General features: G+C 30.6%; 1 protein-coding gene and 1 pseudogene across 1 annotated transcript; both read right to left on the reverse strand.

Moving 5' to 3' along the window:
* Positions 1-6,754: 6,754 nt before the first annotated feature.
* LOC114183800 (large ribosomal subunit protein eL37x-like) lies at positions 6,755-7,588 on the reverse strand. Its single transcript, XM_028070942.2, has 4 exons — positions 7,454-7,588; positions 7,238-7,373; positions 7,067-7,168; positions 6,755-6,987 (listed from the first exon to the last, which is right to left on the reverse strand). The coding sequence occupies exons 1-4, from the start codon at positions 7,454-7,456 to the stop codon at positions 6,941-6,943; spliced, it is 288 nt and encodes a 95-aa protein (XP_027926743.1). The 5' UTR covers positions 7,457-7,588; the 3' UTR covers positions 6,755-6,940.
* Positions 7,589-13,451: 5,863 nt separating this feature from the next.
* LOC114184493 (exocyst complex component EXO70H1 pseudogene) lies at positions 13,452-15,690 on the reverse strand (annotated as a pseudogene).
* Between the last annotated feature and the right edge of the window lie 317 nt (positions 15,691-16,007).

Here is a 16,007-nt window from a genome sequence, read left to right on the forward strand (position 1 = left end):
ATGTCTGGCACGTACAAATTCTTTTTGCCTTTTTAGTTGTATTTGTGTTTAACATTTTCACGTCACACAATGAATGAATGATAATAATAACAAAGGTGGATTGCTACAAAAATATAACAAATATTTAACCCTTTTTGTGATAAGAGGTAGTTAATTAGGTATCTCTCTTTTTTTATGGCAAAACAATGAATTATCCTCTTAATATTCTTTAATTTACTTTACGTGGTGGGAATAAATGCGCTGATATTCATGCAATGTTGCACATGGACTAATTAAATTAAGGTGGTTCATTTAAAACTCATTTAGTGCTCAACCATATTTTTAAACAAAAGAATCTTTGAAGAAGATATTACTGAAAAAACAAATCTCCCATTAGTGAAAAATATTAGTCCCATGATTTTTTGTTTCTTTTTTACTAAACAATGTTTTAGTGGACATTTTTCAACAAGAAAAAATTCACACAAATCAGCATTTTTTTAACACACACAAAAGAATCTCTAAAGAAGATAGCTGAAAAAAAAAATCTCCCATTAGAGAAAAATGATTAATCCCATGATTTGTTTTTATTAAACAATGTTTTAATAGACATTTTTGCAACAAGAAAAAGAAAAAATTCACACAAATCAGTATTTTTTTCACACACACATGTATTGAATAAGAACAAGAAACTAAAAAAGAAAAAAAAAATAGTGTACAACTTAACACTGTTATCTATTGTTGATATTTATCAGCTCACAAAGTAATTGACATTAAACTCAATTATCTCGATACATGTCCTTGACATCAGATTCTTTAGAGGTGTGCACCTGTGATGGTTCCTAAACTTTGCAGAGTCTAATCTTATGGGGTTATCACCCGACTACACACAAGGTTAATCTCCATTCTTTGCGCCTATGACCAATAGGTCTAGTGACTAGGATCTCTTAGGACTCATCACATAACTCATTTTACTCTATTTAAGTGTGAATGATTAATAAAGTTCATGATACCTTCTTAATGACATCATCTATGTCAAGGCATACTCTAAAATTATCATCACAAGAATTTCTCATTAAAATTGTTTAAACATCATCATCTTACATCATGTGAAAATATTAACTTATCCAAACAGAACCATTCACAATATAAAACGAGCAACTAGATCCAATTAGAGAAAATTGACGCTCAAGGGTGGCTCAGTGTCATTCTCCTCGCAATAAGTGGCGCTTAGCGTTGCTGAATGCCTAACAATTCACAAAAAGTGGCGCCCAACCGTACATTCCAGTGCTTAGCGCCTTGAAGCCAAAATGCACCCAAACCTACAGCACACGATTGGCATTTAGTGGCACCCTACTACCGCTCAATGTTGTATGAGTTGACAACAAATGAAATTTTGTGGTTTTGGGGAATTTGGATTTGTTCCATTACTCAAATTGTTAATCCTCTCTTGGGGTATTGGTTCAAAGCAATTTTAAAACATTGGAACTTGTACCAATTTGATCAATGACTCATAATTCTAAATTCTCCCAAGTAACACAAAATGAAACAACAACAGTCAATATGAGATCAAACATCCAAAATACAGCAGTCATACATACCAAACAAATTCCTCATAACAACTCAATTTTATCATCAAAATCCTACCAATTCCAGACATGCAAAACATCAATTTTATCAAACTTAACACATAAGTGATGAATACCTTCTCTTACCATGACAAAACTGCTCACAAGCCCCAAACAACGGAAACATCTCCTAACATGTAAAGGTGTCCATGTCTACACCTAGTGACATCATTAAACGATACGACCACGCCAACAAGGACATTGGTCAATAGAGACTCAAGAAAAACCTCACAAGGTCACATGCAAGCAACCAACCATGGTGAAGTGAAGAAGTCAAAAAATAAAGGCAGAAAGCTTACTTATCCCAAACTGATAATCTGGGTGGTTAATCTTGACAAGCTCGCTGCAAGAAACAATCCTACTGTCTCTAATCTTCAAAAGGATGAACAACAAGTAAGAAAACCAAGAGATAAGGAAGATAACTCTTTTATGAAATTTTTATTTATAATTAAGTGTCTTATTATTAAAATAATAGTTTTATTATTTTAAATCGTGTCACTCTTCAAATACAATTTTATAGATTCTCACAATAATGATATAATGTAAATTAATTTATGTAAAGTGACAAAAATAGACTTAATAAATAATATAAAATACCATGTTAAAAAATAAATTTAAGTTTAACTCATTCTCCAAACTCATTTATAAAATGATGATTTTTTTTTTATTTGTATAATGAAAAATTATTTTATTCTTAATGTGCTATTCCCTACATATTTATCCATTGATTTGATTGTGGATTTTTTTTTTTCAAGTTGCTTTGTAATTAATGGGTGGTGCGTTGTGAGTTGCATGGTGGATGAAAACGTGGAGTTGCTGCAGCACCCAACAACACAGAGGGAAGTGATCAAAGTGATGGGTCAATTTCAGTTTTAGTGTTCTCAAGTACATTTTAAATAATGAACACATTTAATTTTTCTCCACCCATAGCCGAACTATTGGATGAAACTTCTCTTTCGATTCTCATTTTCTTCCTCGAACCTATTCATTGTTATTTCAGTCCTAACAGGATACATAGATGTAACATAAACTAACGACCAACATTTTATCGATAAAAATATAATAGTGATGTCTTTTCTTACAATATTAAAATGAATAGAAGATATATTTCTTTGCACAATCTAGGAAAACCATGTACCATGTAGAAAAATTAAGATGAAATTTATCAAAATCACTTTATATTTTATTTGATTAATCTAGTTTCAGTTTTTTTAGAGTTGCTCTAGGAATAATTTAACCTCTTATTTATGTTCATGGATAGAGAAAATAGACTTTTTTTCTTTTTGGTCGAGTGCAGGACGTATTTTCGACATGTTTCCTAAAAATATATGTATATTTTTTAAGCTTTAAAACTATATAAGTATTTAAATCAACGAATTTAATTTAAATTTTATCTATAAAAAATATATATAACTATTATATTTAGTTTCTATTAATGCGAGTTTGCATTCCAATTAAGAAAAATGAATTAAGGAAAATAAAAAACCAAGAATTCGTTTGAATGTTATAACTGAAAACAAACTCTATGTCTTATTAATTAACTGCTAATGTATTTTTCTTTTACGGCAACTACTTATCATGAATTTATTTTTTTACACATAAGCTAACAAGACGTATACAGAGATGTCAACAGAGGAGATAGAATATGGATAGTAACTCTTTTGCACTTGGCTTACTAGATAAATATATGTTCTGTAGTCGTACTCATATTCGTACATGTATCCGTTTTGCGGATACTCACATATTTTTTTTAATATCTGCAGGTACTGGTAAACATTTACAAAAAAAAAAATATTTAACAATATATTTTAATGATAAATTCAAATAAAAATATAAAACATAACATTCATAAATTTCAAACAAAATGCAAACAATCTATTTAAATAGTGTTAAATAACAATTTACAAAGAAACAAAGATTTTTTAAAACTAATTGATAAAAAATAATTTATTCAAAATCAATGTGTTAATGTTTTAGTAATTTTTTTAATATTTTTTAATTAAAATTAGAGTATAACGAGTATGGGTATCCACGGATACAGATATTATAATATCTGTATCTGCTCCATTAACATGCGAGTATAAAAATATTTATCCGTTACTGACGAGTATCTATTTACAATATATATTTCTTACCTATTGCAGATTTTATATAAGATACCTACGGATACGATTTAAGACGATAATCTTAGTTGTACTTATTCATTTATATATTATTATGTAAACATTGTGAAATCTTTAATTTTAATATTCTTTTGAATATATGATATTTATTTATTTAAAATAAATATTAATACTAAGTAGAGAGAGAGTACTTGATAACATGACATTAGGTCACGGCGTAGAGCTAAAATAATAACCCATTTCTGTTTCTGCAACAATATAACTCTTCCAAATACGGTTTCTGATTGCTCTACCACTGCAATGATACTTCTTTCCCTTGTCATCATTATTTTCTGTATTTTCTATTTCAATTGTTTTCCCCTTTTTTAGGTGGCAACACAACTTTACCCTCTTTACATTGGATATCGCTTCCTGCACCCCGAAATATACTAAGTACACCCACACTATAAGAGGAAAGAATTTAAATACCCTTTATCACCACTAAAATTTCTAGCTGTGCCCAACGAGGAAAAAACTTAAATATCCTTCATCAACAATGCACAAAGGAAGAAGAGAGAAGAAACGAGAAAAAAACTTGATCTACAAAATTTTCTTTTCTTTTCTTTTTATCAACAAATGTTAGTTTTTAATATTGTATATGCAGAAGTTAAACCCACAGGTTCTTTCACCTTACTTCAGACCTTTCTCTTTCATCCTTTCCCTTTAACCATTAACCCAACCTCTCACTCCAAGATTATTTATATAACATTTAAAATGTTGGGGGAAAGTCCTTTCTTGAACACAACTCATGTAGGGACGTTTCAAAAAATTCATTCCCAAAAAGAAGTAAATACTTTTACAAAGTTTGTTCTGAAATTGGATTCTAAAAATTTATTTCCAATATATATTTAACGAGTTTCAAAAATCTTATTTCAAAAATTTTACTGTGCAAAGTTGATTTCAGAAAGTTACCAGAATTTTTATTCGAGAAGGGCAAAATGATTACATACAAAACTTGAAGGGACGCACGAAAAACTTGTGGAGGTGCACCAAGTAAAAGCCGTTTTTATCACTGGCTCCGCTATACAATTGGACCGCAGGAAGAAAAAAATGACTAAACGTCAAACATAATGTACATATATATATATATAGGTTAAAATAACTTTTTGATCCTAATTTTCGTCAAATTTTTTCAAATAAGTCCTAATTTTAATTTTGTGTTCAAATAGATCCTAATTTTTATCAATTTTATTTTTATTAATTTTTTTAAATTTTTTTTAATATTTTGACACATGTACATTTAAAAAAAATTAAAAAAAATCAAAAAAATCAAAATAAAAAAAAAATCAAAAAAACCACGAAGTGACACATAACAATCACTATTAATGGGCGCTAATAATTTAAACGATGTTAGCAATAAAAGACTCAATTAAACAAAATTAACAAAAATTAGAGCTTATTTGAACACAAAACCAAAATTATACCTTATTTGAAAAAACTTGACGAAAATTGAGACCAAAATTATATTTTAACCTATATATATATATATATATATATATATGTGGCACTTTTTGTTTCATTCTGCAGCCCCATATAAAAAGATATCCCATAATTTCCTTTTAAGTTTTTTTATTGAAAGTGAAAAATAACTTTCGAAAATGGCTTCTAGAGTATATAAAACATGCAAATAGTTTTTTCGAAAAAATAAATTGGCTTTCGAATTGGTTTATCTCAAAGAAAAAGTAAATATTGAATTGATGCAATTCAAAAGCCATAAAAGATTAAGAAAAAAATAACATACGAATTAAACATTTCGGAAGTTAATTTTTCTTTTGTATTGGATACCTTTTGGCTTCTAGATTGTACACTTCAAAAATTTCTTTTAAGCAAAAAGAAAATTGCATCTGGACTTCACAAAATCGGAAGTTTTTTTTTTTACTTACGGATTCTACAATTTGAAAAAGGCAAAATGGGTTTAATATGGGTGTAGGGAGAAACATACACAGGTTTTGGGCACTTGACCTTAAAAAGCCAAGGGGATAAATTCAAATTTCATAATTATTTTATTTATTTGTAACACAAGAGATGCTGGTATGCACAAGATTCTCGGCTATTACAACACTGTCAAAATGAATTTTTAAAATGAGACCAAAGTGAAAAAATTGAAAATTGGAAAACGAAATTGAAAACATCATCCCAACATTAGAATAAAAAACCTATTTGGCCTCTCCTTTGGCTATGATAGTAAAATCCCTAGTGTGGCCCTATTGTTGTCCGATATTTAAGAAGCAAAACAGAAAAGCCATAGAGTAATCCCATCTTTGAACTTCTATCATCTAGTTCCAAGAAATTATGTAAAACTAATACAACTTTAAAGGGAGGAGACCGGTAAAAAATGAATACTAAAATAATGACATTACAAATATTTCAAGAAAATGCGAGAGACGAATATAAAAATAAAATCATGATGGTTGTGTAATTGTTTAGACAAGTAATGCCATAATTAGACAAGTAACCCAAAAATAATTTCTCATAATGCAATTTCCTGAATTGTGTCGAACAACTAGGGATTCAACAGTAAATTCTTCAATATTTGTATAACTTTATCTGAGAGAAATTGATTAGCAAAAACAAAAACTATCCAATATTTGACTATCTCTTACCATTACATGTTATCTATCGCAAACTAGCATATTCTCAAATTCTTCTATCAAGGGAACATTATCAGGTGAGACATGATTGTGAAGAATTTTTTACATTTGTAATTTTCTTATCTCCCCCTCCACATACAGTGAGATGTCTTAGTTTTCTTCCTTGTTGAAATATTCTAGCTTCTTGGATGGAAAGCCATTTAAAATTACATAATCACAAACCAATAACCTTTTGATAAATCATCAAATAGTGACATATTCTAATCTCAAATTCTCCTAATGTAGCAAAATATAAGCCAAGGCCACAATCCAAACTACCATATTAGCACAATTACCATAAACTAGTAAATTCTAATTCATTGCCAACAACCACAAAACACCAAAAATAAGGCCTTAGTTGAAAACTAAAAAATAGACGTAAAAACACTATCAAACCAAAACTCCATACCATCCTCAAGTTGAAATACAAATCCATATATATCAAATGAGATCAAAACGACAGAAAGAAAAATTGTTCCACAAGGTAAGGATTAACTCCAACAATTGAATGATCCAGAAAAATAAAATTGCTACCTTCCAAAGCTTAGACAGTGGTAGCCGCTCCTCTCTTCCTGGGTGCAGCCTCGGTACCTGATTCAAAATCACCACGTTAGCCAAAACCCTAAACCAATTCCCAAATTTAAACACTCAAATAATTAACCGATTATACCCTCTCTGAAGCCGCTCTTGAATCGGCGAGGCACGTGACGCAGGTACCTCATTCTTCCGGTTCCAGTGGTCTTTCTCCTAATGGCCTTCACACTCCAGTTATCTGAAACCATAGAACAATCAAGACAGAATCCTTAACACAAACCCTAAATTTAGAAAGTAAAAGAGTTACATTTTCTAGTGCGCGCTGCTGGGAAAGCACACGCAGCACAACGACTCTTCTGGAGGTGGAAGCTGCGACGGCCGCATCTGACACAGAGGGTGTGGGTCTTGTTCCTCCTCTTACCGAAACTCCCTGTTCCCTTCCCCTGCACTTATGCAAAATCCAAACACCATCAGAAGCAGATTCGTATTAGGTCAACACAGAATAAAGAAAAAAAGACGATACCATTGATTGTAGCAGCAGAGCAGAAACCTAATTGTTGCGAAAGAAGAGGAAGAGAATTTACATATGTGCCGGCACAGTCCCTAAGGTTATTTTTGTGTTTGGGCCGACTATGTAGCCCAATTATAAAACGGTGCAAAAAAACATAAAGAAGGTGAAGTTAGTAGAAATATAAAATATAAAGAATTTAAACTATATGCTATTATTAAAGAGAAAACAACAGAACCACTACCTTTTAACAATTAAATTATTTTTCAAAATAGTATTTTAAAAGTAATTATATAAGTCTAATTTATCAATGAAAACTACATCAATTTCGTAGACTGAATTAAATGTAACGTCTATGTAAAATCCAATTTTTACATATCATATCTTATTTTACGGTTTTTTCTAATTTTTCAGAATGAATTAGGATGATTATAAATTTTTTCTTTTAAATTAATATTTTTTATTTATTATGTCAGGGAGATTTCGATTATGAGATTTATTATTAAATTTAATAAATTAAATTTAAGTTATAATATAAAATATAAAAGGAAAATGTTATATTTAATGGAATGAGTATATACAAGTTAGTTTTATATTTTGGTGGGGTGTGATAATTAACTTTTATTTGCGACAGGAGTGAAAATAGTGGATTGGTGGTGATAATAGTATAAAGAGATTAGGTCTTTATTTAAACTAAAACACATTTATAACTCAAAGAAAAATAAATGGTTGGACTTAGAGGCCGGGGTAGTGCCAATAGTAATATCAAATAAATTCTTTATTTGACTTCTCAAAAGAGAGAAATTTGTTTCAATATTTAAATAATCTTTCATTTTTTTCCTTCTCCTTCAAACAGCCAATTTTTTTTCTCCATCTCATTGTGTATCTATTATTTTCCAAGTTACTTAGAAGGAGAGAATTTGTTATTGTTCATTTTATTGAAAATTTGCATTTGGATTTTTAATCTAGATTTGTTTGAGGTTTGAATCCAGATTTTTAATTGATAACTTAATTTGTATCTGGGTGACATTTTTTTAATGGGAGCAATGTTTAGACTGAATGTAGAGACTTACTTTTAGGTTTTGTTAGCGATGATGTTGAATCCATTATTATTATTTTTTTATATTTACTAGCTTATCATATTTATTCATGATTGTTATACTAATCTGATTACCATGGTTTTAACACAAGACCACATGATGATGATACATTTATGAAACCATCCTTTGATTAAATAGTAAAGTAGACAAGATTTTTAAAACTCATGTTTTTACAAACTCGTATAGAATTTTTGGTGTTTAAAAATCATTACGGTTTTATTGGGAAAAAACTGTTAAATATGTTTTTTTTCTTTAATTTTTGGTGAATTTTTGAATTAGTTCATTTTAAAACTTTGGACCAATTTAGTTTTTCTTCCCTCGAAATAGGTGGATTTAATCCTCTTAATCAAATTTTGTTAAATTTATTTAACATTTCAAGCATGTTTCATAATAGTATTTGACTTACCATTTAAGCAAAAAATGTATCAAATAGTATAAACAACTCAAATACAATCCTGAATTGTGTAGGAAACATCAAATAAACCTAACAAAATTTGATTAAAATTACTAAATTCACGTATTTCGAATGATAAAAAACTAAATTTGTCCAAAATTTTGAATGAACTAATTCCAAAATTTACTAAAAGTTAAGAGATAAAAAATATATTTAATCAGAAAAAAAAGTAAATTCATCCGCATTCCATATTTATAAAATATTAATAGTGATGTGTGTGACTTTTTTAGTTTTTTTTTTTTAATTCCGTCTATTTGAAATAAATAAGGTTAGGGCAAAACTTTAAAACTTACAAAAATAAATTATTGAAAATTTGTTTTTAAAATTTATAGAAAATCAAATATCTAAACAAAAATAACATGTGACAATATTTTGAAAGAAAAATTTGATTGAACTATTATATAATTGAAAATTCTGATCTCCAATTAACTACTAATCCGAGATTTTAAAAATTCAAAAATTGGTGTTCGATTTTTAATTTTTCATGTGCTTTGCTTTTTTTTTTTCTTTTTTTTTTTCGGTTCAATTAAAACATAGACCAGACTTATCCATTTAAAATTATATAAAACTTTATTCATTTAAAATATGAATTACGGATTTTGAAAATCTAGAATTAAAAAAAAAATCATGGGAGAACAAAATTAAAAATTATCCAATTTTGTTAAAAAGTTAATGTTTTTTTAATTATATTAGCGTAAAATAAAAAATATATATTTATTATGAGTAAAATAAAAAGTGATAAAAAACTTTATTTTAAAAAATATTATTAAAAATATATAAAAATAACTTCTGTTAATTTTTTTAAAAAAATATTATTTTATAAAAAGTAAAATAAAAATAATAACCATGGATATAGAGATATGTAGTTATAACTATACAATTATAGATAAATAAAGTAGGAAACTTCCGGTGTGTAAATTAAATCACACAATTGGAGTCAAATCAAATTAATAATCATTAAACTATATGAAGTGACATAATTTATTTTAATTTAATATGTTTATTTAATTACTTTAATTTAAACTAATCCCTCCAACTGCAAACAAAAAAAGAAATGTTAGGTACCCCTATTTTCTTATTAAATTTGGATAGCAACTTTCCACAATTTATAAACCAATTAACCAAGCTGTGGAAAAACTTCTCCACAACATAAAAAGTCAGAATATTTATACCTATATTTATATTCATCGGAGTAAATTGTGTTCTTAAGCAAATAATAGAAGTTTTTGTTTATAATTTCTATCATCATTTTTATTTCTTACACCAAAATTAAAAAAACACTTTTAAATTTCGAAAAAGTTAACTAAACATATTTTAGATATGTGTAAACAAGATGAATCATTTTTTAAAATATAAAATCATAATTTGGAACAAATTAAAGTCCCGAGGGAGAAATATTGTGTTTTTTTGTTCTCAGATTTTTTTTTTTTAATATTTCTTCAGCTTCTTGTTCCGTTTTATTTTGTGGCCATTATTATTGACCACTGCAGAAGGTTAACAATCAATCTTGATTTTTATATTGGTTTATATTTTCAATCTCTAACAAAAGTATTAAAACTTCATCTTCAATCTTGTCTCCTAATAAATACCACGGTTTTACTGTACTTAATGATGCACTAACAGAAATTAAGAAAGATAAAAAATAACCATATAAATACTAGGCGTAAATTAGTAGTTGTTTGTTTATGTCAAATTCACTTTATGTTTTGATGTAGTCAAAACATAAGATCCTTATAAACACTAGTAAATTATATAAATAAAGATAAATATTTATCGAATTGTATAGTCAATTTAAAAATAATTTATTAAAATAAAATTATTGTATATTTAAATTTATGTATTGTATTAACATACGCGCATATATATATATATATATATATATATATATATAAGATATTTTTAATATGTTTGAGTTATTATCAAATTTTTTTATTTAATTCAATTTAATAATAATTTCTCAATACATGTGATTTTAATGAAAAAAATGCATGTTTAATATACATATATTGTCGTTTTGTTGATAAAATTAAACAAGTATACTACATGTTTTATAAATAAAATAACTATAATCACACCATTTATATATTTATTTAAATTAAATTAGTTAAATATTATCTTAATTGTTGATTTATCATCTTGTATTGAAATTGAAGTTCAACTTGTAAATGAATTAATTGTGAGTAAGATTGGAAAAGGTAAATTTAGTAAAATTATTTTAAAACAAATTAAGTGTACCTCTTTCATTATTGTTAGGGATATCTTAAAATATACTTAGTCTACATAGAGACGAGGACATATCGGCCTACTTATCTCAAGATCCAAATATATTTTTTTATAAGTGGTTTAACCTATTATCTTCATATATATATTTTTTTAAAATAAGTATAATTATAAGTGTAATTTTTATCATAATTTTATTGAGATTTTTATATATTTTTTTATTTTAATAAAATTTCATGTGAGGATGATAGATAATGAACTTTGAAATGTCAATATAACTCAAATGTTAAAGTTTGATGTCTAACATAAATAACTTATTTGGAATTTGGTTTCCCTTCTCTGTTTTGAGTTATAAATTTATATCATTGTAAATCTCATATAATTGATTTATTAAATATGCTTGTATCAAAATATTATGGTATGTGATATTATAGAAACTTTAACTTTATAACTAATTTAATTGTAGCTTATTTGTCTCATTTACATATACAAAATATAAAACAAATTTTTATAAATATTAATATTATTAAATAGGTTATTTAGAGATGAACTCGTCACAATATTTGATAATTTACATGACATGGGGTTAATAACGTTAGGTAACAATTAATATACAAAAGAAGGAACAGGTAAAATTAGCATCAAGTTTATTATTTAACAAAAATCTATTTTCAGAATCTTGTACGATTTGTAAAGGGGAATAATTCAATTACTATTCAAAGTATTTTTGTTAGGTTGAATACTACTTTTATTTCTTAGTTCCTCAAGTGGTTAAAATATTTGTGAGAGGCACTCTAACGTTTAAGTGTTTGTTTTCGGTCAGTTTAATGAATGTAGGTAATAAAAAATAGTTCTAACTACCTTACACGTCTTTTTTATTTATAATGTTTTTGATAGGCTTTTACCTTTTTTAGGGCATAATGACATCATAATCATTCTTATAAACATAGTTCATGGATTATGCTCCTTAATTCGGTTGTCTCATTGACTTCTCGATCATTTTGTTCGACACCAATAGTGTATTCGGTAGGACAAACACATAATTTTACGTGTTTGCTTTGAAATTTTTATGATCGATCACTTGAGAGATTTCAATTCGAGTTTCGGACGTTTGGTTATAACTCTTGGAGGTATAATGTATATAAATGATTCTAAAAGGGGGAAGGAACCTCGTTTTGAATATAATAGATAATGTTAAAGTATTTTGTTGCTATGTGCCATTAGTCCCCAAATTATATTGAACTTGATTTTCAACAACATTACTTATTATTCAATTTTTTTTACAACAATGGGTAAATTTTCAAAAGAAATTACGAAATTGGACGGACTTTGAAAATATTAGAAACAGTAGGCAAGTCATGGAGGGGTTACGATTTTTCACCTAGAAGTTGTGTAACCCCTAGAATGTTCCATAAGTTAATATGTCAATGCGCACAAGAAATTTTTATTACTTGAAGTCTTGTGTGGGATATACAACTTTCACAGAAATGTAGTCTTGAGAGTAAACGACATTCTTGTAAAAATTGTATGTCCACACATAACTAATAACAGGATAAATCTCATGTACTACTTGGCGAATTGACTTGTAAAACTCGTTAAGAGTACTCAACTTCTATCTAAAATCGTTACCCGTACACAATTTGATTATTGTTTGTATATTTTCAAGATGTGTCAGTTTCGTAATTTCTTATCAAAATTTAACCATCGTAAAAGAACCTTAATATTCTCACATCATGTTTGGAACCCCAACCATCCTATTTAGACTCGTGCAAGGGACCAGTATTTTTAACCAACCACATAAATCTGCATATTGTGTGGATCATAAACGGAGATCATAAATCATGAGAAAGTCAAGCAAGCAACCACTTTTATTTTTGTACACTCTGCACTCGATTTGATTAAATGGCATATTTAAGAGTAAGGTAAATTCTTCGGTGATGCTAGTAGTGGTATCTCGAGGGGTAATAGAGGCCTTTTCAGCTTATATGTGAATGCGTAATGTTTTATATAATGATTTGTATGTTGCTATGCAGATTTCGAGTGAAGTTTTGATATTAATGTAACTTCTCAAGGATAGATGAAATAAAATGTTAAAGACTTGTAGTCTGTCATATCATGGTTCCAAAATTTAGGTTTTTGTTGATTTTCTTAATACTTACGAATAACTATTGAAGTGTTAAAATGTCAAACTAGTTAGGATGCAAAAGTTTCAGAGAGATGCGACCCAAAAAAGTTAGCATTTGAAAAAAAAAATTGAAATTTGTGAGATTTTAAATTACAAAATATACTTTATCCTTCCCACAGGTTGGGGGATTATTGAGTTAAAACTTATTCCTGAATCGGAAAAAGTAAATAAAAATAAAATAAACATTCTGCACACCGGAGACGAATCTAAGATTCTACTCCACCCACATTCTTGCCTTTACCGTTAACAAAAAAACAATAAAAGCAATGTGTGGGGCCCAACCGTGTGCATGCTCCAACATCACCGGTGTTTTAAGCGTTGCGGTGGAGAAGGAGTTGGCAACGACGAAACGCAACCCGATAAAATATCTGAGAGATCTCTTTGCAAATCATCGGGCAAACACCCGAAAATGGGATCCGACCCGAGCTGATATTTCTCAAAAAACACTTTGTATATTGGTTCTAACTTAGCAGCTATCGATGCTTTTATTTCGTCACGCAGATTCGGGTCGGGTACGACCCACGAGGATTGTGCCCTGCGCGCTTCATGGAGTTCGAACTTGAAACTCTCGAAAATCGCCCTCGCTTGTTCCGCCGTGGGATTTTCCGGGGGCGTCATGAAAACCTTGCTCCATCCAACGCTCTCGTACTTAGAAACGTACTCTTTCACCCTCACTTCGTGTTTCGTGAACCAATGTTCGCCGAGGATTAACCCTAGGTTCGTGGTTCGCACTTTTACGACGACGTAATGTATGTTGTTCGCGAGAAACAGGTAGGAGAGTGCAACCTCCTTGTACAGTTCCGCTTTGCCCTCGATTTTGCAGAGGAGCACCAATATCAGCCACGCGATCCGTTCCGCTATCTCCGACGACCGATTCATTCCCCCGCGATCGCCACTGCGGTAATAAGACTCCGGCAATGGATTCTCCGACCAATCGGCAACTATCTCGGATAGCGCGTCCTTGTAATCGGCTAGGAACGCGATGTAGTTCATGACGTAGCGCGTGAGCGGGTGGATTTCACCTCCAGGCACGGGAATCTTCGAAGATTCCTTGTGAATCGCGGATTCAAAGTTGATTAACATCGTCCGAATGGCCTCGCCGAGCCTCGCCTTTGAAGCGCGCGCCTGTAATATGATGGAGGAGGTTGATTGGGACGAGAAGATGGACTCGATTTGTTGTCCGTTTTCAGAGATCGCGTTGTACAAGTCCAGCATCCTGAACATTTTCTCTGGCGTTTTCTTGCACTTCGCCACGTTTTCCGGAAATCCGAACAGCGTCGCCGCGGCATCTCTGCAAATCGCGGAAAAACACGAGTCCGCGATCTTCCTCTCCGCCGAACCGAAGACGTACTCGCAGAGCGATTTCTCGCCGCGGAAGAGAGTTCGTACGGCAACCTCGACGGAGCCCACCCAGCGCTTAATCTTGGACTCCAGAACCCCCCACTCCATCTTCTGAACCTGAGAAAGACTCAGCCTCTCCACTCCTAAATGATACAGCGCCTCATCCACGATCGATTTTCGCATTATGACGTAAATCTTGAGGCACTCTTTGCTGTATCCCGCGGAAACCATACACTCCGCAATGGCTTTCAAATCCGCCATGGCGACGGTGGATACCGAGCCGCCGGCGAAGCGGTACTCGTCCTCGGAAAAATTGTCTTCGTCCTCGGAGACACTGCTGCTCCGAAGATCGGTGGAAAGGACGGATTCAGGATCGAGATTGTCCTTGTTTTCGGCTAAAATCCGATAGAATTCGGTTTGGAGCCTCTTCATGGCGAGTTGCATCAGGAATTGGGCTTGAATGAGGCTGTCGGATGAGGAATCGAGTGCGACGAGGTGATGCATAGTGGACTGCAAACTCGCAACGGCCTTAAGGTACTGTTTGGCTTCCTGGCGCGTGTTGCTGAAAAGAGGAACGGTTGTAGGTTTGAGAGAAGAGGTTTGGTGAGAAGCGGGAATAAGGTCCCATTTGGAAATGATATTGCGTGCAGTTTCAACGTTTTCGTCCATTAACGAGTGGGATAAGGGCTTTATGGAAGGTGGTGACGGTGATGTTTTGAAGAGGAATAAGCTTTTGAGTCCCATTTTCGGCATTGTAGTCGAGACCAGGGTAAGCCAAACGCCAGTGCAACCAAATAATGAGTTTGCGTTTTGATTCGTTTTTGGCGTTTGGCTTGGTGTTGGTGGTTTTTAGTTGAGCTTGGCGGGGGTATTTATAGACGCCAATGACTCCAAGATTCTATTCCTTCCTTAGATGAAAACGAGGGAGGTGAAGGCATGCAGATAGCGATACCAAAACCAAACGCGGTATAATATAATTGTAGAATTTTTATTTTTTATTTTTTATTTTTTATTTTTTATTTTTTATTTTTACTTCTACTTCTGAACGAGTGACCTGAGAGGGAGGGAAACTTGTGGTTCACAATTCGCAACTTTGGTTTCAAATTAATTTCTAAAGCATGGGATATTTATCCACATTTCATAATCAATATCAATGGTTTTAATGAATAAATTTATTTTATACATTTTCATAAAACTAAATAAATTAAGTTATGCTTATATTTACTAAAATACCTCATAATTTAAAGGATAATTTTGTCCACCAACTAC

Source organism: Vigna unguiculata, chromosome 5 (genome assembly GCF_037176805.1).
Source record: "Vigna unguiculata cultivar grain cowpea cultivar isolate G323 ecotype 2 chromosome 5, ASM3717680v1, whole genome shotgun sequence".
Classification (NCBI taxonomy): Eukaryota; Viridiplantae; Streptophyta; class Magnoliopsida; order Fabales; family Fabaceae; genus Vigna; species Vigna unguiculata.

Coding starts and splice junctions, on each gene's coding strand:
- LOC114183800 (XM_028070942.2), bottom strand. Junction 7,169..7,237: donor AGCAGCGCGCACTAGAAAAT/GTAACTCTTTTA, acceptor CTATGGTTTCAG/ATAACTGGAGTGTGAAGGCC. Junction 6,988..7,066: donor CAAGAGCGGCTTCAGAGAGG/GTATAATCGGTT, acceptor ATTTTGAATCAG/GTACCGAGGCTGCACCCAGG.